The sequence below is a fragment of the Corvus brachyrhynchos genome, unplaced genomic scaffold (assembly GCF_000691975.1).
Source record: "Corvus brachyrhynchos isolate BGI_N302 unplaced genomic scaffold, ASM69197v1 scaffold363, whole genome shotgun sequence".
Classification (NCBI taxonomy): Eukaryota; Metazoa; Chordata; class Aves; order Passeriformes; family Corvidae; genus Corvus; species Corvus brachyrhynchos.
The window spans coordinates 2,225,887-2,250,401 of NW_008237404.1; the positions used below are offsets into that span (position 1 = coordinate 2,225,887).

Here is a 24,515-nt window from a genome sequence, read left to right on the forward strand (position 1 = left end):
CCCCTCGCCTTTTTCTCCTCAGTGAAGGCAAGCTCTGTCCTTACTCTATGCTCTTTTTTACTCTCAGAGTGGCAATGAGAACTGTGCTCACTCACAACCCGAAGTTACCTGGTTGGGAGGAGGACCTGGTTGGTCCTGGCCTTTTGGGGAATCTCAAAGCAGCAGCTCTGATGTAATTCAGGGCTAAGTCGCTTCTACAATGGGTGATAAACAATGGGGTTTTGGTCTTTTTTTAAAGGAAAGTATTTTGAAAATGAGTATGAACTACCTAAGGTATCTGCAACAGCACCAAGGACATGTCTGCTTAGTACCAGAATATGCACTGAAACTGACACGATCCTTCCGCTGCTTGTCCCATTGTGCCTGGGCAGTGAGGTCAGCTTTGGACCCTTGTGTTCATGGGAGCTTGAGGGAGGAGAATGGGTGCCAGGGGATGTGTATGAGCACAGACTGAAGCACAGGAGGTTCCCTCTGAACAGCAAGAGGCTTGCTTTACTGGGAGGGTGACTGAGCCCTGGAACTGGCTGCCTGGAGAGATTGTGGAGTCTTCATCACTCAAGTGTGTTCCTTGATAATCTACACAACGCTCTCCTCGGAGACATGTAAAGGATTTAGTACAAGACAGACACCCCAAGAAACCTCACAGACTACAGCAGTAAAGGAAAACAACCTCTCAGGTACATGCTGACCAAACTGTTTATTCTCAAACTCTGAAGTGAAAGAGGTGTAGCAACACCTGAACGTGAAAACAGAAACCAGCAACAATGCAAACATGTTTCACAACAAAGACCGTAATGCATCCCCAACTGCTTGCTCCCTATCTGGTGCTGGATGGAGATGTCTGTCACCAAATAAACCTGGAACACAAACAAGAGTTATGTCACAATAATAAAACTATCATCTTCCCTTCAAGTTTTCTAACAAGATACTAGAAAAAGTGTCCCAGCATCAGCTTTTGATCTAATTCTTTACCTCTCTGCATTAGTTCCATCTACTCCTATGAGAAGGGTATCACAGAACAATACTCAAGGCTCCAAGGCCAGAAAAGATTGAGATGTAGATATATAGTTTCACTATTTCAAGATCAGAAAGTGTTAGGAACATCATCTGTTCACATCTGCTAGAAGAGTGCTTATTAAATGGGAAGGAAAAATACAACATAACAGCCTTGTCCAAGAAATCTGAAAATCCAAGTCTCTGGTATTCCCCATGGATAACACACAGTATAAAGCTCTTCATTAAAAACGTTCCATGTTTGTCTAGACACGTGGACATCAATATGTTATCATGGATGTTTGCCTGAGAAACCACCAAGAACCAGATTAAAAGCAGAAAATAAAGAAGATTAATTTTGATTGTTTGGGCAGAGTACACTGCCACACATCTGCAACTTGCCTTCTACAGTTACTGGCAGCAGAAGCTCTTTATGTTGTACCACCTCTAGGAATCTTTGTTTCAGTACCTGTAAGTTCTTAAAACTGGGGCTTTCAGTAATGGTATGTAAAGAAGTTAAAATTTAACAGCTATTTTTGATATTTAACACTTCATTAACAGAATGGAAGTGTGGACACAAGGGATTTTTTTTTTTGAAATAAACTCTGGTTGTCCACATTACTGGCAGTTTGTTTGAAACTTCTGAAATCATCCCTCCCCAATGGTATGAATTTGTAGTTCATGGTCACTGTACTTACATGTCACTCATCCAACTCTGCAAGTCCCATTTCTATCAGCTTCAGATGAACCAGGTTTTTGTCATCTCCATACAAAGAAATGGTGACCTCTGGTGACACAGTCTGAAAGTTGACAATTTTGACAGTTACAAATTTACTCCTCAAGCTGATACTGAAAGATTTTACTGGCTGCACTCACTGGCCAAGCAGAACTGTGAATACACAAAGAATACTTCTGTTTTTAAGCAAAGAAAACTGGTTTTAAAGTAACAGGAATGCTCAGACACTTTGTGTTTGCAGGATTAAGAACAACACTGCATCATTTTCTCTTAGTATTCCTTCATGGTAAATGGTTTTTAATTTTGAACTATTTAAACTACTGAGGGTTCACAGTAAAACAAAGACTTAGAGTGCTAGTAAGAATTTTAGGCTCAGCAAGAACTAGGAGGAAAAAACCCAAAAGCACATTTCTTACAAGTATGGAAGCAGAGAGACGCTTTCCTTCAACACAGTCCATCACGGTCCACAATGCTTTCAGGCTCCATTCTGGGGAATAAGGAATTCTTTCCACATTTTTGTCATCTGAAGTAGGTTTAAATCCAGCCAGCAGAACTCGTACTGCTTGAACTGGATACTCCAGCAGATGACAAGGAATGTGACGCAATCTGAAACAGAAATGAGAAGCATTTGCCCACAGCAGTCCACCTGCCCTAAGGACATCAGGATGGCCGAATGGCTCACACAGTACATTTATGGTGTGGGAACTGGGACTGGACTCCCTGCTTGATGGGAACATGCCACCATCAGACCCAACAACTCAGGCAGGGCTAGGCCCTCTGAAGGACTTTGCACAGGAACTATCAAAAAGCAGACCAGCATCAGAGACCCTCCCCCAGTACCCTGCCTGGGGAGGAGTCAGAGAGCTGAACACAGATCTGAGCACAGGAATCCAAGTGCAAATCACAATGCAGCTCCACAAACCTTTGTGGTCCCAAGTGCTTCACGCCTCAATGTGCTCTAGACACACTACTGGGAATAGATACGTGGGGTTTACATTATCATCTCCCCATTCTTCTACCTTTCTATCCCAGAAGCAAGGGAATGGGGAAGCAGAACAGGAAATGCAACTCTGAAATAGAAGACACTGTCTCTCCCAAGACCCTAACAGACTGGGAAGCACAAAATCTATTCAAATCCCCATTTTTGCATCATCTTCAGCAACAAAGTGTGCATTCCCAACAGGCTTGAGAGCAAGCCTATATAGAAAGTACCTATTATTACAGACACACATATGTACTGCATATACAGGTACTATGTATGTACTGTAGCACTCTGTACCATCCAAATACATATAAATGTGTATGTATGAGAAATTCAGACAAGCTCAGGGAACCCTAGAAGCCTGGGATATTTGAGACACTCAGCTGACATCTCTGTTCTTAGAGCATCTCAGAACTGCACAAACAGGGATTTGAACTTCCACTTCTCACACAGGCAGAGCAGGGTGTGTCCCACTCAGATGCTCCCTTATCCATTAGTTTATTCCCCAGCTGCCTTCTGTGCAGACTGCAGTCACACAAACTGTATAGCCTAGTTTTGAGTAAGGTTCTTGGGTGCAGCAGCAGATTAACCTGAGCCCACTCACAGGTTAAGTAACTGGAGATAATGGAGAAATCTGATATTACAATAATGGGCTTCTCAGAACAACCTGAAACAGAGAAGGAGGTGCAAAACCCCACACGCTGCAGACAGGTTTAACCAGCCACCCCACTTTCTCTCTAACTGAAATCCAGTGGTAAATTATGATAAACAATACATATATGCAGTTAGATATAAATTAATAGTAAATATAAATAAATGTATGTATTTTTACAAGTGCATATTTTATAACCCAAGTGTATACATACATACACACAGACATTTTACATGCGTTTTCTTCTTATTTATTTACCTGCTTGTTGGGACAACTAGGTAAGTACCATAGTCAACAAACTGAACCAGAATCTGAACAGGGACAAGCTGTGTAATAGAGAGGAGCTTTGCTCTATACCATAAACCATCCACATACTCTGCAAGGCAAGGCAGGTCTACAAAAGAAAGAAAAAAAAACCCATCACATAACGCCCCAGAGTCCTCAGTGCAGTGCAAACTGACCTTAAAAATCCACTTCACTTTGTGAGCAAGATTAAGTCTCCTGTTCCTTATCAAATTCATGCTACGATTTTGTTCCATGCATCCTCCAATTCTCTCTGAATTCCAATCCCATCACTAGTATACAATTTAAGTCAAGTTTCTCTACCTCACATGGCAATGGTGAGAAGTAATAGCAAATTGCTCAGTGAAAAGATAGTGATCCAGTTTAAACTTTTCTACTTGGACTAATTTGCACAATCCAGTCAGTAAACAGATTGATCTCCAAGAGACTAGATACCAGTGTGGAAGACAGGAGGCAGATGCTGCCTAAAACCTCACCCAGAGTTTTACTAGTTGGTAGAATGAAGTACAAGTGAGAACTGTTTTCTTCACCAAGTTTTAGACAGCCATACTTGTGTTAGTTTAGTCTCAACAGCTGTGGACATGGAAGTGGTGCTCTTTAGGGCTCACACAACTTCCAAACCCTTATAACATGATTTTCTGTACATAACTTTTGTCTTTTGAATATTTAATAAGATTTTCACAGTTACAGCTTCAGTGACAGGTGCTTTTAGGGAAAAGTTTTATTACTGCCAAATGCAATCTGAAGTTAGTTCGTAACTCTAACAGGCATCAGGAATGAGTTCTGTCCATCATTTTCCAGAGGAGCAGAATGACACAAGAGCCTCAGTTTAATGAATAGTAAAAACATATTACAGTGTATCATGTAATTATAGTGTGATGTTACTCCTTACTCTCTTACTGACTCTAAACTTATTTAAAGAGACATAGAAATAGAAATAATAGTATTCTTCAAAAGGAAATTCAGGCTTTTGGAATATCCACATGAAAAAACAGGGAAAATAAACACACAGTGTACCTTTTTTGAAGTTTGTTAGATGAGGAAGAGTCTTTACAATTTTATTGCACCACTTCAGGGCTTTACTAAGGCTCTCTGAGTCATGGCTAGCAGCTCTCTCTGTGGCAGACTGCTTTGTAACGTTCCCAGAAGAATCAAGACAAATATAAACCTATTTAAAGAAAGGCTCTGATGTTACTATTTTTGCAGTTAATTTAGAAACCAGGAATTCCAACTGTGATCAACCATTATTAAAAGATTACTCGATCCCATCTTTGAAAGGTTCGGCACCTCCTTGCTCCCCTTTCTTCTCTATTTCATCATTCGACATTCAAAGTCCACACAGGAATCTTTTATTCTCAACGCACATGACATTCTGCCTTTTGCCTGGGAGACCACCAGAACTCCAGGAAGCTGTGTGGGCTTACACAGAATTTGTTATTGTTCTGCCACATTAAAATCCAATGACCTCTTTTCTTATTAAAAAAGCTAAGTACCAGACCGCAACATTGTAATTCTTTAATTTTTCTAGAGAAATGATTAGTGTTTCACTACCCCCACCTATGAGGTTATTTCAACTAAGAGTTCATTCAGAGAGCTGCCCCGCACCACCCCCTGCACCAATAGCTCAGGACCATTCTGCAGCCTCTGATGCTCTAAGATTGCCAGCTGTGATTTCCTTTTCACCAGCCCAATGGGACTGCAGCATATGAGATGTTGACAAGACGACTTACCTCCTTAGGGGACACCAAGTGGGTAACTATGACAGGAAAGGTTTCTCCTGGAAAAGGTAGTGGTGGCAACAGGTACGAAGACAAAAGCTCTCCTTCAAATATCCCCTAGACCAAGACAGACTTCAGCTGAACATCATAATGAGTAACAAAATGGAAACTAACTTAGGTGTGACTTCTGGTGCAAAGGAGTTACCTAAGAAGGTGTATAATAATAAACACATTTTGTTTATCATTAAAAATAAACAGAAGCGTGTCCTTGATGAAAAAAAAAGACATTGCAAGGTACAGAGATGTTCTCAGCAGCACAGCACTATCCAGTGTATCTTCTTTTAGAGCCGTGTATTTTACAGTTTCAATTCTACATGCCATTACGGCATTTGGTTCATCACAAAATAAACCCTGGTGCATTAAATGATACTTTTAGAAACACAGATAGCACACAGCTCAGCTACATCACAGGTCATGAAGAGAGCTCCTATTATCTCTTGTACTGAAAACATGACGCGTAACAAAATGTACAATTTCTCCAAAACACATTTTTACACATTTACTTGACCAACACTTTTCATTATGCCTCAAGCAAAGAGAAAAGCAGAAGCAGCATATGTAACTAGAAAATGAAACAAATTATGACCCTTTCTTCCCCCTGCAGAATCTGACAGAGGATGCAGTATAAAAAATCATTATGTTCCTCAGACTTAACTAGGAAAAAAGAATTTTTTCCATTCAAAGTAGGTACTCCTGCATGTAAAGAAAGGATGTCTAACTAAATCATAGATATATATAAACTGAATGCCTGATTTCTGCAAAACTGTCAGGAGCACTGTGAGTCAGGAGCCACCTGACTACACCTGGACACACACACCTGGAGTGAGAGTCACTGCTGTAAAGCTCAGCACACTTGGAGGTTCTGATGCATTCTCTCACATCCTACTGCCTACCAGGAATTTTTCAGGCTAATGCCTGAGCTAGGATTGTCATATGCTAATGAAGACCAGCTCCCAAACTCATCAGTGCAGCTCAACAGAACTGCATCTCAAAGACAGTGACACACTGCAGCAATGGGTGCAGTGAGCTCTGCATAAGCCACCGTTAGCAGTTGCAAGGCTCACAAAATAGAATAAAGTCCTTATCAGCTTAACTTACCCCAAATCACAGATTTGAAGCTGTGAAATGAAGTTACAAAACTATAGAATAAAACAATACATCATGGTTACGTAAAAACAATGTACTTCAGGTGGCTTGTGAGCATGGCTGCTTAGTCTCTACAGCTAAAACCAGAGTTGATTATGTTTCAACATGTTCAGAGCTGCTTGTTTCCCACTTCTGCTGTTCCTGAGGTTCAGCTCGAGTTCTGGATGCCTCGCCTCTTTTCTGGTCTGCAACTGAACACTTCTGATGTCCATTTTCCTACAGATTTTTCTGAGTCACTTATTCCTGGAATGAACCTACTTAATGCTATTTTTCCTCAAGGAAAGCACTTCAGGCTTTCTGAACTGAAGCTTCTTGCTTGCAACCTTCTTACAGAGCTTTATTTTTGTTTCCCAAATTTAATTTTTATGTTAAAGGTACAAATCTCATTTCCAGATCCGTATTTAGTTTGCTGAAAGCCGTGAGTCATGTGCTGAACTTTATGACAATGCAACAAGAGACTGATTTACAATTAGGTTTTCCATGGTTACTCAGTTCTAATATACACCAAGAGATTTTTTCTAACTGCATCACGAGCCCACTGGCATACAATTTGAGCCTTACACCAGCAGTGACAGCAGCAGACTCTGAACTGGAAAATTATTTTCTGAAGCAATGATGTATGTTGGAAAGAAAAGTACACTGGCAGACTTAAACAGAATTAAGAGAAAAATGCAGTAACAGTCTTAGCAATTTAAATAAACCTGATCTTCAGATTTCAAGGAACAAGTAGATTAAAACAAACACAGAGAAATTACTTATGTAGAGGGTTTTTGTGTTAAGACAATGAAGTTAGGTAGAAATGTTAATCCTCCCCTCAGGAACATCAGGTAAGTGTCCCAGACTGTTGGAATAAAGAACCTAAGTAATTCCCCTAGAAATCACTGGGTTTATGATGAAATACTTGACTTAATTTACTCCATCCTTGGATGTATTTCTGTGGGTAACTAATACCTTGAAGTGATAAAAATATTACCTTTTTCCTAGTGTTTTAGGTTTTAGAGGAACACAAAAACTAATTGGACTTCAAAGAGAAGTGCAAAAATCTCTTTTCATTACAGTGTCCATGAACAAACTCTTGGCAATTCGCTATTCCACAGAGCCTTATTAGCACATTGCAGCTCCCCGTGCTGTGCTGCAGACCTGTGTGCTCAGTCCTGCGGCTGCTTACAGCACAAAACCACACAAATATTAAAAAAGGAACAACAAATCCTCTGAGGTCACAACAAGCAACTGAATAATCTCTCCAGTGTTAGAACAGCAACAGCAAAAGGCACACACACACACGTGTCTCACCAGCTTTCGTATGTCCTGGCAATCTTCAGCAACACAATACTTCTGGTATGCCATGAAGGACGAAAGTGACATCCCCCCAAAATACAGGTTGATGGACAACTTGCCCCATGGGTTATCTGGTAATTCCTATTTATACAGGACAAAACAGGATTGTAATAGTAGTAGTGGGACTAGCAGTTTTAGAAATAGTGGTCAAGAATTCAAACTTCTCATGCTGATGTGCACAACACTCAAAGATACAAGACCAGGATGCCTATTAACATCAGTTATAACACAAATGGGAATATCTCGCTTTCTGAAATGGCAGCACCAGTTGCTCATTATCCCATGTTTGCTCACTCAAACCCTTCTCCTTCTCAATTTACCATTAAACTGTCTGAAATGCCTTGTTTTCAGACAATTCAGATGTGTTTCCCTATAATTTTAATAAATATTCAAGCACATCCACACTTAAGTTACGTCAGAATTTTATCACTTAAAATAGAACAATTTATGCTGTTGATAGGTAGAGGTTACTCGTCCAAATGACAACTCAATATGAGCAGGGTGTAAAAGCAGCACTAACTCTAATGGACATATTTGAGGCCTGAGAACTATAATAAAGGTAAAGTCGCAGGAGAAATAAGTTTAGTTGCGATTTTTGTTTTGTCTAAGAAATACACTTACTGCTATACTCCATCTACCATTCTTAATGACAGTTAAAAGCAAAAAGACAACAAAAAGTTTGCTTCATTCCACATCTATGAATAAATTAGGCTACCTCGACATGAATTTCAACCTCTTCATTTTTGAGGAGTTCTTGAAGGTAATCTACTGCATCCTGCTGCCAAAAATTTCCAATCTATTTGGAGAAAAGCAAGAAACCCACACATTAAGATGTTAACAAGTAATATTCTTCCTATTCTTAGGGCAGATAGAAATACTTCACTACCTTTAAAGAAAAAAATCTGACTTGCAAACACACATCATTAATTTGATTTGTCTACAATCACTTAAATATGATCTGCTATTTGGTGCACTAAAATTTATGTGACAATGCAACCCACAATCTTCAGATCCCGAAATGGCTTAGAAAGAGATGCTGCTTGCCAAATTTAATTGATACTATGTGCTCAATAATGTATGTGTACAAAATTATCTGAAGCATAAACCAAAGAATTACACAATCTAAGATAACGCACAACAAAACACAAAATACCTTAAATACTTCTTTTATTCTTTGCTCTGTTTACTTTCCAACCTGTAGGCTTACAAGCCTTTCATAGAATCATAGAATGGTTTGGGTTGGAAAGGACTTTTAAAGATTGAGTTTCAACCCTCCTGCTTGTAGGCAGGGACACCTTCCACTAGTCCAGGTTGCTCCAAGCCCCCTCCAACCTGGCCCTGAACACTTTAGCAATGGGGCATCAACAGCATCCCTGGGCAGCCTGTTCCCATGTCTCACCACCCTTGTAGTGAAGAGTTCTTCCTAGTATCAAATGTAAACCTGCCCTCTTGTCAGTTTGAAGATATTCCCCCTTGTCCTATCGCTCCATGACCTTGCAAGGAGTCCCTACCCAGCTCTCTTGCAGTCCCCTTCAGGTACTGAAAGGTGCTGAAGGATCTCCATGGAGCCTTCTCTTCTGAAGGATGAACAGCCCTAACTCTCTCAGCCTGTCTTCACAGGAGAGGTGCTCCAGCTCCCTGATCTTCATTGCCCTCCTCTGGACTAGCTCCCGCAGGTGCTGTTCTTCAGGTGTTCTCCTGCTGACTTGCGATCCCTCTCCAGGCTTGGCCTGTCTACGGACCAAAGACGCTCTCCCTCTTTTGAGAGGTGGGCCCTGCAGGACGCCTGCAGACCAGGTTCCTCAAAGTGAGTGCCACTGCCCAAGCAGCCAAACCACTGGCTGTGGCAACACTCCTGTAATGACTTCTTAACTCACCAGACTGGACTGAACCTCTCAACCCCCTTCCCTCTGACAGGCAGGACTGATGAAAAGACTACTGGCAGTCCACAGATCCTTACAAACACTCTTGGAATCTGCAACACCTGCAGACACAGCCAGAGCAGCCTGAGGAGTCTCACTGGTGCTAAGAGGAGTGGATAACTCATGCAGTGGGTAACAGTGGCTGCACTGTATGAGGCCTGGCAGCCTCTCAGTGATGTCCCTGACACAAGCAGGCAGCAGCACCACCTAGGTGACACTAGGGAGTGTCAGGTCAGCACATGGATTCCTCTGAACCTCTCAGAAGAGAGCAGCCACTGTCACCTGCTGCCTTTTGTCAGCTGCAGTGGGGGTTACACGGGGAGTAGACGGTGCTGCCCTCCTCAGCCTCGGCTCTCTCCTGATGTTGATGGCTCTGTCCTCATCAGCCTGCAGAGTGACAAAGCAGTGCTGCAAGTGCACCTCACACTCCGGGGAAAATCTCTTCTTCTTGCAGGTCCCTGCCATTGCAAACTTCCATTCTTCTGCACTATTGCCCCTTCTCTCTTCTACAAGTGCTTCTGGGACAGCTTCTGGCTGTTTGGCTGTGGGTCCACTGCAGACTGCACTTGGAATCAGCTCCTTCTCAGCCTCCCTGATGCTACACAGCCCTCTCACCTGCTGCAGGAGGTTTCCTACCTTTTGCTAGCAAGTCTGCTGCCTGTCCCTGCCCCACATATTGCAGACACCCCCCACCCCTACTGGAGCTGCTTCCTTACTCTATCAGTTTAGCTGTTTCCAGGAATAAAAGTAAGCTGGTAATTTCAGTAATTCACTTTTACTAAGTGCACCATTCAAAGTAAGCAAGGTGTGATGGTATGTGAAGATGTTATTTACACACCAATTACTTACTGACAAAAACCCCTATAACAATTCACCTGTATTAGTTTAGATTGTTTCCTACACAGCCAAGTTCAGAACATTAGAAGCACAGTTTTGCAGGACTTGAAGAGGTCAGATTGTGTGGCCATTCTACATTAAGAAACCCAGGCCTTACTTTCTATTGCTGCTATACGAATTAGCATTTCAGAGTATGCCCCTGCTACCCGTGCAGTGCCCTGTCTCACGAAGGTTTAACTCCACTGACAGCTACCTTTGAAGCATGCTCCCCTCATAAAGCAGATCTGCTGGGTCCTGATAAGGACTTGTTGCAACAATCCTCATCAGCTCCTCTCTGAATCCTTTCAGGCGAGAGAAGATGCCAGCAACTACTCTCAACCTTTCTGACTAAGCAGTGTATTCACTTGGGTAACTCCCTACTAACACACAAGTGTGCCATTACTCACCGGCAGCATCTTGTAGAGCTGACAGGGGATGCAAAATGGAGGAATGCCAGTGTAAAATGTAGTTGGATACAGGTGACACTGAGGAATGCTCTCTATGTAACCATGATCTATGTACCGTACCTATGGGAAATGCAAAGATTTCCTGAAATAACTCCTGGTTTCTATGTTAGGTTTAGTAACAGAATGCGTTCATTTACAGCGTTACTTTTATGGAGGAAAAAACAATGGTTTGATGGTAAGTAGGTGATGTGAAAAAGTGGAAAAAAAGGAAGGATTAAAAAAGTGGTAATGGCAGATTAGAAGTTCAGTTCATAAACTTCTTTTGCAAGAATTCCTACCTTTTGTGGAATAACCAATATCAGCTTAAAATTGAAAGAAAAAAATTTTGTGAACTAGGATAGGGTCAGATTTTGCAAATCTGCACTCAAAAATCATGAGTAGACTCAAGAGCTTAGGTAAGATTAACTGTTAATGAGAATAAGCTCTATACCCGTGCAGCTTTTTACTTAAAGAAAACTTATGACTATGAAAACTACAGGAAAAACTGTGACAACTGGAATAGGGAGACAGATTTGATCTTTAAAATAAATGCAAAAATGAGGACAGTAATCAACACTTAAGCAGAATGAACATCTGCGTAATCAGGTCAGCTGAGTTAAAAAATGTGAAATCCGTTATTTTAGAGGATTGGCTTATTTGCCTTTTTTAAAAACATACATATGCAGATATACATACACCCTCCCTCCCCCACACAATCAAACTTACCTGGAGAGTACTACCACTGACTTCTACAATCTTGGCTCGATACCACACAGTATCTGGTCCTCTTACAACACAAGCTTCTCCCTTCTTCCAGCAGTAGGGTATCAGGAGGCCAAGGCCTTTGAAGGTATTTTGTATTTCAGCCATCAATTTATTTAGTGCAGGTTCTTGGGGGAGAAGCCAAAAAAAAAAAAAAAAAAGATTAAAAATAGTCTCTAACATTCATGCAAAATATTTCAATCACTAAACCTCATCAGATTCAGATGAAGACATGTATGAACATAAAACATGTGCTACTCCAAAATCTATTTTCCAACACTGATATGATACAATAGTATCAGTTCAATATCTAGTATATGCAAAAGAGTTACTACTGGACACAAACAGTAAACTGCATTTCCAATTCTAAAGCCATTAGTAATTCTGAATTCTAATCTCAAAAGAACTTATAGCAGAGTCTATGAGTTTTTTAACTGACACCCAGGCAGCACTAATACCAGAGCCAAACAAAGCATGAAGAAGACACCAACTCCCAAGACCACTGTTTCAGTGGCAGGACACCATGAAACAACACAGAAAAGGCGTCCAGAAGAACCTCTTCTGCTACAGGTACCACCTACAGCAATAACTGCAGGAAAAATACACAGTCTTGTGTAAGTGGGGTTACTGTGCCTTGAATTTTAAAGTTTTATGAATAAAAATAGTTCCATAATCTAGTAGTTAAATGTACTTGTGGAGCAAAAAAGAAAACTAGTGTTCTCATATGTAAATACTTCTCTAAAGCAAAATACACTAACAAGGAACTGAGGAGTGACACTGCATCTGTCAGAAGAAAATGAACCTCTTTCAAACAGTACAAACAGAAAACGTTGTGAGACACAGAATGTAACACAATGCAAATAAAGAGCCTGAAGCAATCTGAGCTTAAACTGAAGGAAAAAAATACAGTAGTATCAGAGAACCAAGCTAACTTCCAAGAATCTTTATTACTATCTTCATCACTTTGAAGTAAATTATTTCATTTACTTTATCAGTCAACATTACAAAATAAAGCACTTGCTACTTTACCCACTACAGCCTAGAGAAGAAAGGCAAGTAATCTGTCCATCCAAGTGCTTTGGGTTTTCGGATTTCTTGGGAGGGTGGAAGGACAGGAAAGCTGATTTAAGGACAGAGAATCCTTGCCCCTCACACCAAAGGATATCATCTCCCAATAGGAATCTCTCAGAACAGGGAACATGTACCAGATAGGTTTCTAGCATACATTCTGATACCCCAGAGCACTCAGATTCATAAATGTATTTTCTTCTATGTAAACTCACCAAATGATTTTGGTATTACATAAATAGTTCCATCACCTCCAATACAACTCACTACAGCCTGGAAAATTTTTGCTTCAGGAATAATGGGAGATTTATATACTTCATCCATTCCTGAATGAGGCAGTGGCTTGTACGTTTTGAGTGATTTTTGTTTGCTCTCTGAAATAGTGGTATTTTCCTCTGGAACAGCCCTGTTTCTTGAACATGTGATTTTGGAATTGCAATCGTCCAGATGTGTGTTCTCCTGCTCAAAATGTACTTCAAGATGTTCCCTGGAGACTGAGCAAGCCCCTTCAGCTTTACCAGTTCTAGAAAATTCAATCAAATATCAATATATTAATCGACAAAGAACTTGCAAAGTATGAAACCGTAAAATAATACAACTAAGAAAACCAAACACACAAAAGTGGCAAAGGCTTCTCAAAATACTGTCAAGCATCTTGTCTACAAACTTAGAGAACTGAAGTGTGCCATGGATACAACGAATAATGTTATACTCAAGTTCACTGAAGACGGAGTTCTGTTGCTAGAACTGTAGAACACAATCCAGATTTTTTAATTTACTTATTAGTTTGATAATAAGAACACCAGAGTCTGAGAGAACATAAAAGGAAAGTATCCAAACCTTCTGTTTCTAAGAGCCAAGCCCTGTGCAATAAGGTATTCAGAAGTATCAGTCATTTTTCCTGTTTCATCTTTGCAAAAAATTTTCACAGGCAACGCACAACCCGCATCATTTTCCTGGAAAAAATGGGAGAGCTGAACAACATATTACAAATATGCATTTCCACTAAACTACAGGCATATTTTTCATTTTATTGCTACTGTCAATCAGACATCCCTGAACAACTGATGCCCACATGAGAAGACACAAATTTATTTAATCCATATGACAATTCCCATCATTTTACCAACTGTTCTTCACACGACATCAAAAAAAGTTGCAGAATAAAAACTTGCTTTTCCCCTCGACTTTTAAAATAGAATCAAGTGCCAAACACTTGTCTTCCAGCAGGAGCTTTAAACCCATGCATAAATAACTTCACTCATCGCTGCTTTTATTTCCACACACACTGTAGAATACCACTGGCAGCTGCCAACAGATACTGAACAAATCAAACCCTTCTAATAATCCTGGTTTGGTTTTTTTTTTTAAACCATGCAAGAGGTCAATTACTAATGATATTCATACAGCACTGGATTAATTCTTTCAGTCTCTGAGGCTTGAAAACTAATAGTGTAGCTGCTGAAATCATTCTCATCAAGAACCTGAGCAGCTTGCTTATCTGTCCATAAAGGCTGTCAGCATCTGGTGATCCCAAAGATACAGCTACTATGCTTAGTAACTAAATATATCAAAGATGAAGTTCTCTCCAAACTGGTGGAGTCAACTGCCTTAATGCTCCAGTGAATAACAAAAGTAAAGCAGAAAGAAGAAAAAGCACCTTTTTCCCTAGAGCAGACAGCTATCCAATCAAAGTTCTACTCAGGACTTTTTGAAAGGTAAAATATTCAGGAAAAACCCCTGAATTAATAGACAGCCTAACAGAAACTTTATAAATACCACTGGTTTTGATTACCAACCTGTACGACTATTTTCACTTGTGCTCCAGTTAGGTAATAGGATAAGCATTCACACACTGTTGCTGTCCACTGCGTGCTTCCACCTGTTGGTCTAACATAGAACAAATTATAATCTTTAGGTACAAGAGAAGTTGGCATCTCCTGAGTGTAACCACCAACTCTTCCTTCTACTAAAAATTTGTTGGTTTTTTTTTTTTTAACTGCTAAACTGTTACAGAAAAAAGAGACAATCTCTATTGCAGGCAAGAGTAAAGTGAAATCACCATTAATTTCTGGATCTCTATGACAGGAAAAATTAAAAACTACAACCCCAGAACTTCAAAATGAGGAGGATTATGAGTTCTAGAAGTTATGACACCTGTCACAACAGTCTAGAAGAGACCTTCTGTACAGTTTCATGTGATCCGATTCATGTCAAATTCTGAGCCAAGGAAAAAAGAATTCAGAGAAATAAATCTGTTCACTATTTTATAACTCATCCTGCAAATCTTATTTATTTCTATAGCACAGTTTTTGCTTACTACTATGCAGTATAATCCTTAGAAAAAACTCCAAACCTTTATAAAATAAATCACAGCCACCACCCCATTTCTTTATTCAAAAAGCAAACCACATCCAAATATTGGATAATCAGTGCTAACAAAGGTATGTCATTACTAGCTTCTAATGCTGCTACTCAGTATAAAGGAAAGGCTACCTTATTTCTGTCAGCGAACATTCTATAGCTAGCATCCTAATATTCTTGATACTTTCCTCAAGTTTTCTTAGACAGCTGACCTCCACTGTTTTTTCAGCTCCAGAATCATAGAGTAGTACCTGTTACATGCAAGAAACAATGGAACAGAAATAAACCCCCTCTCTTACTGTTATCTGCAAGAAATGATAATTCAAAGCACTCCTGAGGAGGTTAAAAAACATTTCAAACATTACCAGGATTCAACAAATGCCTTTTGCACTGAAATACTTCATCACAATACAAGCAATTACCACAGCATCACAACGGGAAAAACCACACAAATGTGCTCAAAGGGGGTTAAACAACTTTACTGAATTCAGTAAACCAAAAAAAAGCTGAAATAGCTCCCCTCCACCCCTTGCTTTTTATTCTGATGGGGTTAAATAGCTGTTTGAAAGCTCTTAGGCTCAGGAGGCAGATGATGCAAACTTGAAGTACACAAAGTCCCATTTCTGCTTCTTACTAAAAAGACCCCTGAGCAAAACCTGATGATGGTGGAGAAGAATCAATGGCAATTCAGTCCTGGATTACCTGTATGACCAAAAAGCTATTCTTACTTTTGAGACACATAAGTATCTAGTCCCAAAATGCTTTTTCTGGTCCCAATTATTTTCAATTTGGTAGAACAAAATGCATGTTTCAAGCATGTGTGAGGCTACCGGGGAAAATGTTATAGCCTCATGGCACAGTGCATCACCATCAGTTTAGGGTTCATGCAACTGCATGACTACATGGGTTCCTGTGGTGTTGCACTGGGTTCAACTGGCTCCATCTTTTAACAAGGATCATTAAGTTTGAATTACTGTGACCCTCAGTTTCACACACCTTCTGGAACCTAAAAAGAATTGTTAAACTATAGCTTGAGAATCTCTGCCATGTTCCAAAGGGCAGTGTAAATAGAGAGGAAGTCAACCTCATGAGCCTTCCTCAACTACCAGACACATGCTAAAGGAACCTGAGCTTTGAGGAGGCAGTCAACTAATTTGCAGCAATGTACAATGCAACTTAAACTCTCAACAAAAGACTGTGTGAGAAAATATTAACACAGAAGTAAGAAACGAAGATTTGACCTTATTTTAATCAGTGAATGCTTACAAGTTTAGAAATAAAAAGTATGAACCCCGTTATGATAAGAGCTCTACCTCTGCACTTGTTTCAGAGACAATCCTGCTTATCTGACCTCTTTGCCACTGTCCCACATCAGGTACATAAACAGCACAGTGCATCTTACTCTTCCACTTCACAGACTGTGGCTGGGATTCTTTGTAGATGGAAGCCATGTCCTCCTGCAAACTACAATTCAAAAAACTGCTTTTCTAGTGATAAACTTTAATGCAGTAAATAAAGCGCTTATTCAGTCAATCATTGTTTAACTAGCACACAGTGAAGTTTCACTGTTTCAACAGATGCACAGTACTGCAGTTTTTCCTCATGACATGTTAGAAATACATGAAGCAGGAGTTACAACACACGTGCATCCTGATTAAAACCACAAACCTGCCACGTTAACTTAGACACTGGAATTAACGTGAGCAATCCCGAGTGCTTTGTATGGCACTATTTGAAAGCTTCACTGTTTTCTCTTGACAACTTGAGAGTGTGGGACTCAATGTCATGACTATGTAACCAGGTAGTTACAGCCAAAGACGATGGAAAGATAAACTAAAAAATAAGCAGCTTGCACTAAACCATGACATATTCTTTTAACCATCTTCAGAGAGTAGGCACAAGTACCTAAATGTTACCTAAATATCTACCAAAGGCAGGCTGCTACACTATGTCTAAAAACTGCCTTCAAACTTCCTAACGGTACTGGAAGCATCCTGAAAAAACCCCCTGCAACTACGACTAATAGTAAGTTCTACGACTTGGGGTACAGGTTTTATTTAACCAGATTTCTAATGAAGGAATGGGAAGGAGAGAAGAAAAAGCAGAAAGGCCTAATCTTTTTGGACAGTGTTGCATTCATCAGATGCCAATACTTACTACAATAAAATTAATTTGAAATATGAGTGAGATCATGTCCTTAATTTGGAATCAGAACTATTTAATAAGCCACAACGTAGTGCCAACCTCTCTTCTATGCTTTCCTCAACAAAGGCAAGTAAGTCAGCAGCCTTTGAGAAGTACACAGTGTCAAATGCAACTCTAATCAGAGTTTGCTCTAACTATACTTCACCACTTTGTAATAAGAACACCTAAACTGAAGAAAAGTTATTTGAATTTTAGTACCTTTTCTGTATACTTTCTGATGATAGCAATTGGACAAAAATTTTACTAGGAGACACAACATGACTAATTCTCCCATGTAACTCCTTGTTACAAAGTGATCTGAAATCTCCTTCATCCACAGGTTCCATGTCTATAGGAATTAAAGATTCTGAGGTTTTAGAAATTTCTTCTAAAGGATCATCCCATATTTCATTGGGCCTTACTTCAGTTCTTTCAGTGTACCTGTAAAGAGCCCAAAATAATTAGAATGCGAAGTTTAAACAGATTTTAAACAAAGTGAAGAAGCTCAATAACAAAATGACAGAATTATTCAACATGGAAGTGAGTAGTAGCTTAGACAAAAACATTTATAAACGCTACTTCGGAAACACTCATGATAGTAACGTTCTTATTCTCCTTCATAAAGTATCCCTGCACATTCTTCTCTCATCTTGCCCTTATGCAGGCATTCATGAGAAAGTGTGACATATGAGCTCTAAAGAGCTAGAATAAATCAAGCCAAAGCCCCCCAAAGAGCCTTTTGCCTCTACTCCCCAAAAGAAACACCATTCCAACTAAAAGCCACAGTGTGCCAGGCGTAATGTTGGTAGCTGGGGTCAGAGGCTGCAGGGGTGACCTGCGACAGCAGAGCCCAGGTGCTGCCCCACAGCAGACACTGCTCTGCAACACCCCCCCCACCCCCAGGACAGGGCTGGGCTCCTCCTTCAGTGAAGCTGATGGCACCTCTCATTTAAGGAAGGGCAGAAAACTTCAGGGAGAGAGAAGAGGGAACAGAAGAAACAGCATAGGCAACACCAAGATCATAAAAACAGAAGATCTGGAGTGAGCCTCTTGCCCCACAAAATAAGGGACAAAGGCCTGTGGAGGGTCCACTCTAAAGCACAGGAAGAAAAGAAGTGTCCTAACCCCAACTTCCTGCACTACTCACTGCCTCCCTGAATGGACTGAGTGCAACTCAAGGGCAGGAGAGGAAAGAGAGGTGTTTGGAATAAATGTGACCCTGGGAAACAGGGAGGGTAGGTGCTATAAATGTTTGTCTTCTGTGTACCAATGCCTGAATTAGTAATTAAATGTTTATGCTAATTAGTAATAACTAAGTAAAATCAAGTCTGTTTTGCCTGCAACAGTACTTGGTAAGTGATTTCTCTGCCTTTATTTTGACCCATGAGTTTCCTTGCTCATGTTTATTTTCTCCCCAGTCCAACTAAAGAAGGGGCAGTGAGGAAGTGACCGTAAAATCCACCTTAGTCAAGTGATCAGTGTCACACACCAACTTATGTTAAAGGAATATACCCTACTGATTGAAGGCTGGAAGCAGGCATCTAAGTACAGATGGAACACAACAGAATACCGTTTGTGACAGGGAAAAAACAACCTGGCTGTTCAGGTTGCTTAACTTACAAAATCTTACTAAAAATTGTGCCTGTGACAGTATAAGAGTGTTACTAAGATTTAATTACATTTCTGAGCTAAGAGAGGAAATCCACTGACATGCTTCCTCCTGAAAAAAGCAAATTCAGGAATTTCCTTCTGGAATGAAAACTTCCCATCTAATGATCTATTTCCACCAGTATTCAAAAACTATTAATCAAAGAGTAACTACAGATTTTCATGAATACAGCCCATGGATTATCTTGGTAAAAAGCCAGCAAATTAAGAGCAGCAGTGTTACATCCTCATCAGCCTCATCTCCACCACCACACTTCCCGAGACTGCTGTTCTCCCAATTCTCCTGTTGCTGTCATAGCTGGTTACCCAAGTGTTTTCTAGTAAGAGACCTTCCAAAGAGATGACTTACCTTAGGTGCAGGTTAAATACACAAATTCTTTTTCTTACTACCTGGGAATGGGAACCTTGTAATCACTTTGGGAAGATGTGGCACTTAGGGACACCAAAATTACGACGCAAATATTTGATCTCCAATTTTTTCACAGGTACAACTTCATTACATTAGTCAAGATTTAATTTGAGAATTCAGCTGTCAAACTGCAGAGTTACATTCTAAATTACACCAGCTGATGAATGTGATTTGAAAATTAATTTATCGCAGACATGGCAAATTCCAGCCACTGGAGGTGACATACCAGCACCAGTAATTTCAATACACAAACTCTGTATTTCCAAATACTTTAAAAGTTATGCACGGTGTATTTACCCAGGTATGTAGGATGCTAGGTCTTCCTCAACTAGCTGGCAGTTAATACTAAATTCTCTCCCATTATCAGCAGAGGCACTGAAGAGCTCAACAGATAAGATGTTATTATCTAAAATTTCTGTGAATGAATAATATCAATATAATTAGTGCCAATCAGTAACAGTATGAAGGTTATGGTTTTAGAGGAACGAAAAACGGTACTGAAAGACAGAATACTGCAACATTACATTTGATGTACAAAAATGAACATCAACAGTATGTAGAGGCTTAGCTTTGCACATATCTATAAAATTAACTTAAAACACACCAATAATCACAAAATATTTTCGTACAATACCCCCAACTGCTACACAATTCCATTTGTTAGATAGGTTCCAAACCTCCATTCCACAGGGAAAAGTAAGTAGCTACATATGAACAATAGATGGTATTGAGCAAAATCCTACTACTGCAAGTGTTATCTGAAATTTTTATTTTTTTAAGCAGTATTTTAGAGCAGCAGCCATCACACTCCCAGCTACCAATAAAGTCAGTAAACATCAAGGACACCTAGTACTTCTGGAAACAAGCCCATCTGAATAACCATAAAACACTTGTATCATGTAACACTGGTGTCATCTGTAAGAGAAGACATGAACAGAGCTTTTGTAACAAGTTTTATCTGTTTTGTCTTCTCCAATTAGAGGACAGAATTTAGATACTCTCACTCCAGGCTATCTCTAGCAGGTATGAACATAACCATTTCAAATAAATACTATTTTAAATATCGAAGTGATTGTTTCTACATTTGAGTCAACTTAATAATATGTAAATAGAAATCAATACACTCTTGATAGCTTACCAATAACTGAACACAACATAAGCTTATCTTCAGTCATTTCTTCAAATCTTTCCTTGGCTTTTCTGTTCCATTCATTTGCCCCATTAAATGGCTCAATGCAAGCCAGCCTACACCTGACTGCCTGAAAAATAATTCAAGATTATGCAACTAACATCACATACAGATCCAGATAATCTCATTACGACTGAGTCACAGGCTTGGCTTTGCACTCATGCAAGACAGCACGACCTTGGCTTCTGGTTCCACATTACCACAACCTGATTTAGTTTAAAATGATCCCTCCCTTCCCCATAGCTGAGCATGGACCTCAAATTCAGATATCTTGATGAAATACAAAGAGCTTAAAATCTCTTTGCCTCCCTGACTTTAAAGCATAGAACTGGTACAGAGATCAGTAAATACTATTGTACAGACATGATAAAGAAAGTCTACTGGTGCCTACAACTAATTTTTAAAACCCTATCAACAAATAAAGTTTCAAATAAAGTTTCAAAATCTAGCATAATTATGACTGGTAACCAAAACTATCAAACAATGACAAAAAAAAAAAATCCATTTATGTGTGTTATTTATTTGACAGAAATACTTTGCCATTTTCTTTCCCAGTCAGTTTTCCTCCTTGTCAAAAAGGGGAAACTCCAACCATTCCTCAAGCCAGGAAAACACACAACTTTAAATTATAAAAACCATACAAAAATATAATTAAAACACACCCTATTATCAGATTATCATTTAAAAACGAAAACGCAAAAATTCATTTGGCTTATTATGGAAATAAATTTAATTTAAGTGAATTAAATACACATGTATATATAAATTGTATAAATACCTTCTCTGCAGGGCAACATTAAATTTAATTTACACCTGAATGATATTAAAAAAATTAAGGAGTTTTCAATATGGACCCAAAACACATTAAGTGAGACACATCCTAATGGTGGGCAAAAAGGAAGTTCCTTAATATTTTATTTTATGTATTTCAGGAAGTGAACAACCCTCTCTTTCCCCTCTCATTCACTGAGATGCTGTTAATTTTGAGTGTTTAATCCAGGCATTTACCTTTTCTGGAAAGCTCAGAAACTCCTCTTTTACTCTGCGTATGTCTTTATTAGTTAAGTTAGCAACATTGCCATAGTCAACGTATTTTACCAGAACTTCTTGACAACTCGGCAGCCCTTCAAGGAAAACAACCCAAGTTATTGTAACAAAAAATTAGTATCTGATACAGGTTAAAGCACCAGAATTTCAGAGCAAAACCCACATTCATGCCATAGGATAACCAGTATTAATGTTTTCTGCATTTTTATAACACAATTCAAAACGTGTGCTCTTTAGAAGGCAGCTCTTTCAGGTTCCTGAAATGACAGCACTGGCATTTTGGCCCCCTAGCACGTGAGCACTTAGTGAGACACTGGCACACTGAATACACACCAATTAAATGTGTAAGCACACAACCATGCTACACTGCCCAAATATAGGCAACACAGACTCAGCACAAGCACAACCCCCCTCCCCCCAGTCCCTTTGGAATTACTATGGAGAATTATTAACCAACACCAAATACACTCACAGCTTGGCTGGAAGAGCCAAAGCTGCAGTTCAAACCGTAATAGTAAGAGAAGTACTACTTTAAATAGTTACGTAATAGAATTTCAATAACCTCTGGAAAATGGACTACATTGCATCTCTGTTTAAAAAAGGACAGGTATATAAACCAGTCTATTAATAGCAGAGGAATATGAATTAGTACTACTGACTTTATGAAGCTACCTGGTAGCATCAGACTTCCTAGTAAAAATACTGGTTGTATGTTACTGCTCATATCCAACATGTGACTCTGACCTACCAGCACATCTGATTCTGCAACCTAGCATTAGAGCAAAATAATCAATACTTCACCTATAATCTGTGCTCTGTACCAATTCCCATCCTCCTGTTTTGCAATGCAGGCTTGGCCTTCAACAGGGCAGAAAATTTCCAAGTTTTTACCATTCTCATGTTTATACATCTCCTGAATTTTCTCTGGAAGAGCTAAAGATTCCACACTCTCTCTCTGAAGTAAAAGAAACAAACCACATAAACACAGCAGATGTTCTTTTTTAATGTCATTTTTTCCTCTCTAAAGGGATAATTGTTTCCTAGTAGTGTACTTTCCAGTCTTCCCTCCAAAATTAAAGTGGTCACGAATACATAAAGTGAATTAAAGAGCCTAACAATTATTGAATATTGCCCTGTTAAATCACCATTCTAAACAGTAAAATACTGCACACCCACAAAGGAATTAATCATGTAACATAACTGACAAAACTTTCTGTGATTTTAAGAACTCCCAGAATTTAACTGGGATGACTGCTGGAGTTAATCTCAGCTATTAATTCTAGGAATCCTACCACTGGTAACAAGTGACAGAACTTAACAGAAGTTGTAGCTTATTTAGTGTGGACTACAAACAGCTCAACATTAAAATGTTTATTCATAGTTTTACCAAAACAGACTTTATTTCTAAACTTACCAAGCAGAGATAGAAATCACTTGGACTATTAATGTGACAAACCACAACAAAGACCTCTTCTCCTTCTTGTGGAATATTCGGCGGACTGTAGTGTGAGACGGTGCAGTTTTCTAACTGATTGGGAAACTGTAATTTAAACCTAAGGTGAACAAAATACAATTTTGAATAAAGTCAGTCAACATTAACTGAAAAGGAACCCTTTTATATTCAAATGTCAAATTTCCCATAAAAAAAACCCACAAAATGATCTTACAAAAAGAACTTGATTCATGTTTACATGTACAGCTTAAACTTTCCTTCTTGCAGCTGGTGCAGCCAATTATCTGTAGTGCTTCTCCCACCACCTACCGCCAAAATCAAACAGATACCAGGCTCATTTCTATGTGGTATTCTGTGATAGACACCAAGGGCTTCTCCTTTAGCCCCCTGTTATTTAATATTTGTACAGAAATATAAATTTTGCCGTTTTCTAAAATAAAGCTCCCTACCTAAATGAAGCCTGACTAGTGCAAATGAGTATGGCATGGTGCTTATTGGTGAAGGTGAAAAAAGGAAATCAACAGATACTGCTGAAGATTAATACATCATACATTAATATATAGAACACAGCAAAAGCAACCTGCTTGATAAAATTCAGTTGGTAAGCATTATTCTGTTATCAGTTACGGCATACAGGAGCATGAACTAAAGGAAGACACGTACCTTGCCAAATCTAAGAAAACTAATGCATCCTTGACAGACAGTGGTATGTTACCACTTATTTCATTAAATGGAGGTTTTCTCAAATCCACAATAAGAACACCATCCTCTTCTCTAAACACCATCATTGAAACAACTTTATTATTTACCATTTCTAAAAATTTTGTCTTTGCTTCCTCTCCCCAACCTTCATCCTGTATTAGAAAGAAAGAGTTACTGAGGATGTCAGAGAACATTACAACAAAAAATACAAATGGTAATTAAATAGAAGAAAGGAAGAAAGCACAGATGCATCTGAACAGATTAAATACTAAACATGGTCAGACTTGTCTAGTCCGTAGCCAGGACAGCACTGAATACAATTTCTGTTATGGACTACTACGTGTATTTAACTGTACAAAACCAAGTCAGATCGAAGGATTGCAGTTTCCACCATTTTTCACCTGAAGATCTCCTCAGACTGTTCTGAGGAGAACCAGAACATAAACCAGAATTGTCTTACCTGTTTCATTTCATGACTTTCACATGAATTGAGAGAG

The 24,515-nt window shown here is 39.3% G+C and overlaps 1 protein-coding gene across 2 annotated transcripts in view; it reads right to left on the reverse strand.

Annotated features, from left to right (window-relative positions):
* Nucleotides 1–678: 678 nt before the first annotated feature.
* The window catches only part of RNF17 (ring finger protein 17), a 40,820-nt gene continuing 16,983 nt past the window's right edge, over nucleotides 679–24,515 (reverse strand). For both annotated transcript variants that reach the window (XM_017730817.1, XM_017730816.1), the window contains 22 exons: nucleotides 23,980–24,170; nucleotides 23,278–23,416; nucleotides 22,665–22,818; nucleotides 21,825–21,940; nucleotides 20,766–20,886; nucleotides 19,925–20,042; nucleotides 17,770–17,991; nucleotides 16,680–16,830; nucleotides 15,499–15,617; nucleotides 14,802–14,892; nucleotides 13,843–13,958; nucleotides 13,218–13,525; nucleotides 11,899–12,062; nucleotides 11,134–11,253; nucleotides 8,644–8,724; nucleotides 7,884–8,009; nucleotides 5,397–5,501; nucleotides 4,684–4,834; nucleotides 3,622–3,757; nucleotides 2,146–2,335; nucleotides 1,692–1,793; nucleotides 679–857 (listed from right to left, as the gene is read on the reverse strand). In XM_017730817.1, the coding sequence (XP_017586306.1) occupies nucleotides 1,695–1,793; nucleotides 2,146–2,335; nucleotides 3,622–3,757; nucleotides 4,684–4,834; nucleotides 5,397–5,501; nucleotides 7,884–8,009; nucleotides 8,644–8,724; nucleotides 11,134–11,253; nucleotides 11,899–12,062; nucleotides 13,218–13,525; nucleotides 13,843–13,958; nucleotides 14,802–14,892; nucleotides 15,499–15,617; nucleotides 16,680–16,830; nucleotides 17,770–17,991; nucleotides 19,925–20,042; nucleotides 20,766–20,886; nucleotides 21,825–21,940; nucleotides 22,665–22,818; nucleotides 23,278–23,416; nucleotides 23,980–24,170 (3,018 nt within the window). In that variant the 3' untranslated portion in view covers nucleotides 679–857; nucleotides 1,692–1,694. The remainder of the gene's footprint in view (nucleotides 858–1,691; nucleotides 1,794–2,145; nucleotides 2,336–3,621; nucleotides 3,758–4,683; nucleotides 4,835–5,396; nucleotides 5,502–7,883; nucleotides 8,010–8,643; nucleotides 8,725–11,133; nucleotides 11,254–11,898; nucleotides 12,063–13,217; nucleotides 13,526–13,842; nucleotides 13,959–14,801; nucleotides 14,893–15,498; nucleotides 15,618–16,679; nucleotides 16,831–17,769; nucleotides 17,992–19,924; nucleotides 20,043–20,765; nucleotides 20,887–21,824; nucleotides 21,941–22,664; nucleotides 22,819–23,277; nucleotides 23,417–23,979; nucleotides 24,171–24,515) is intronic.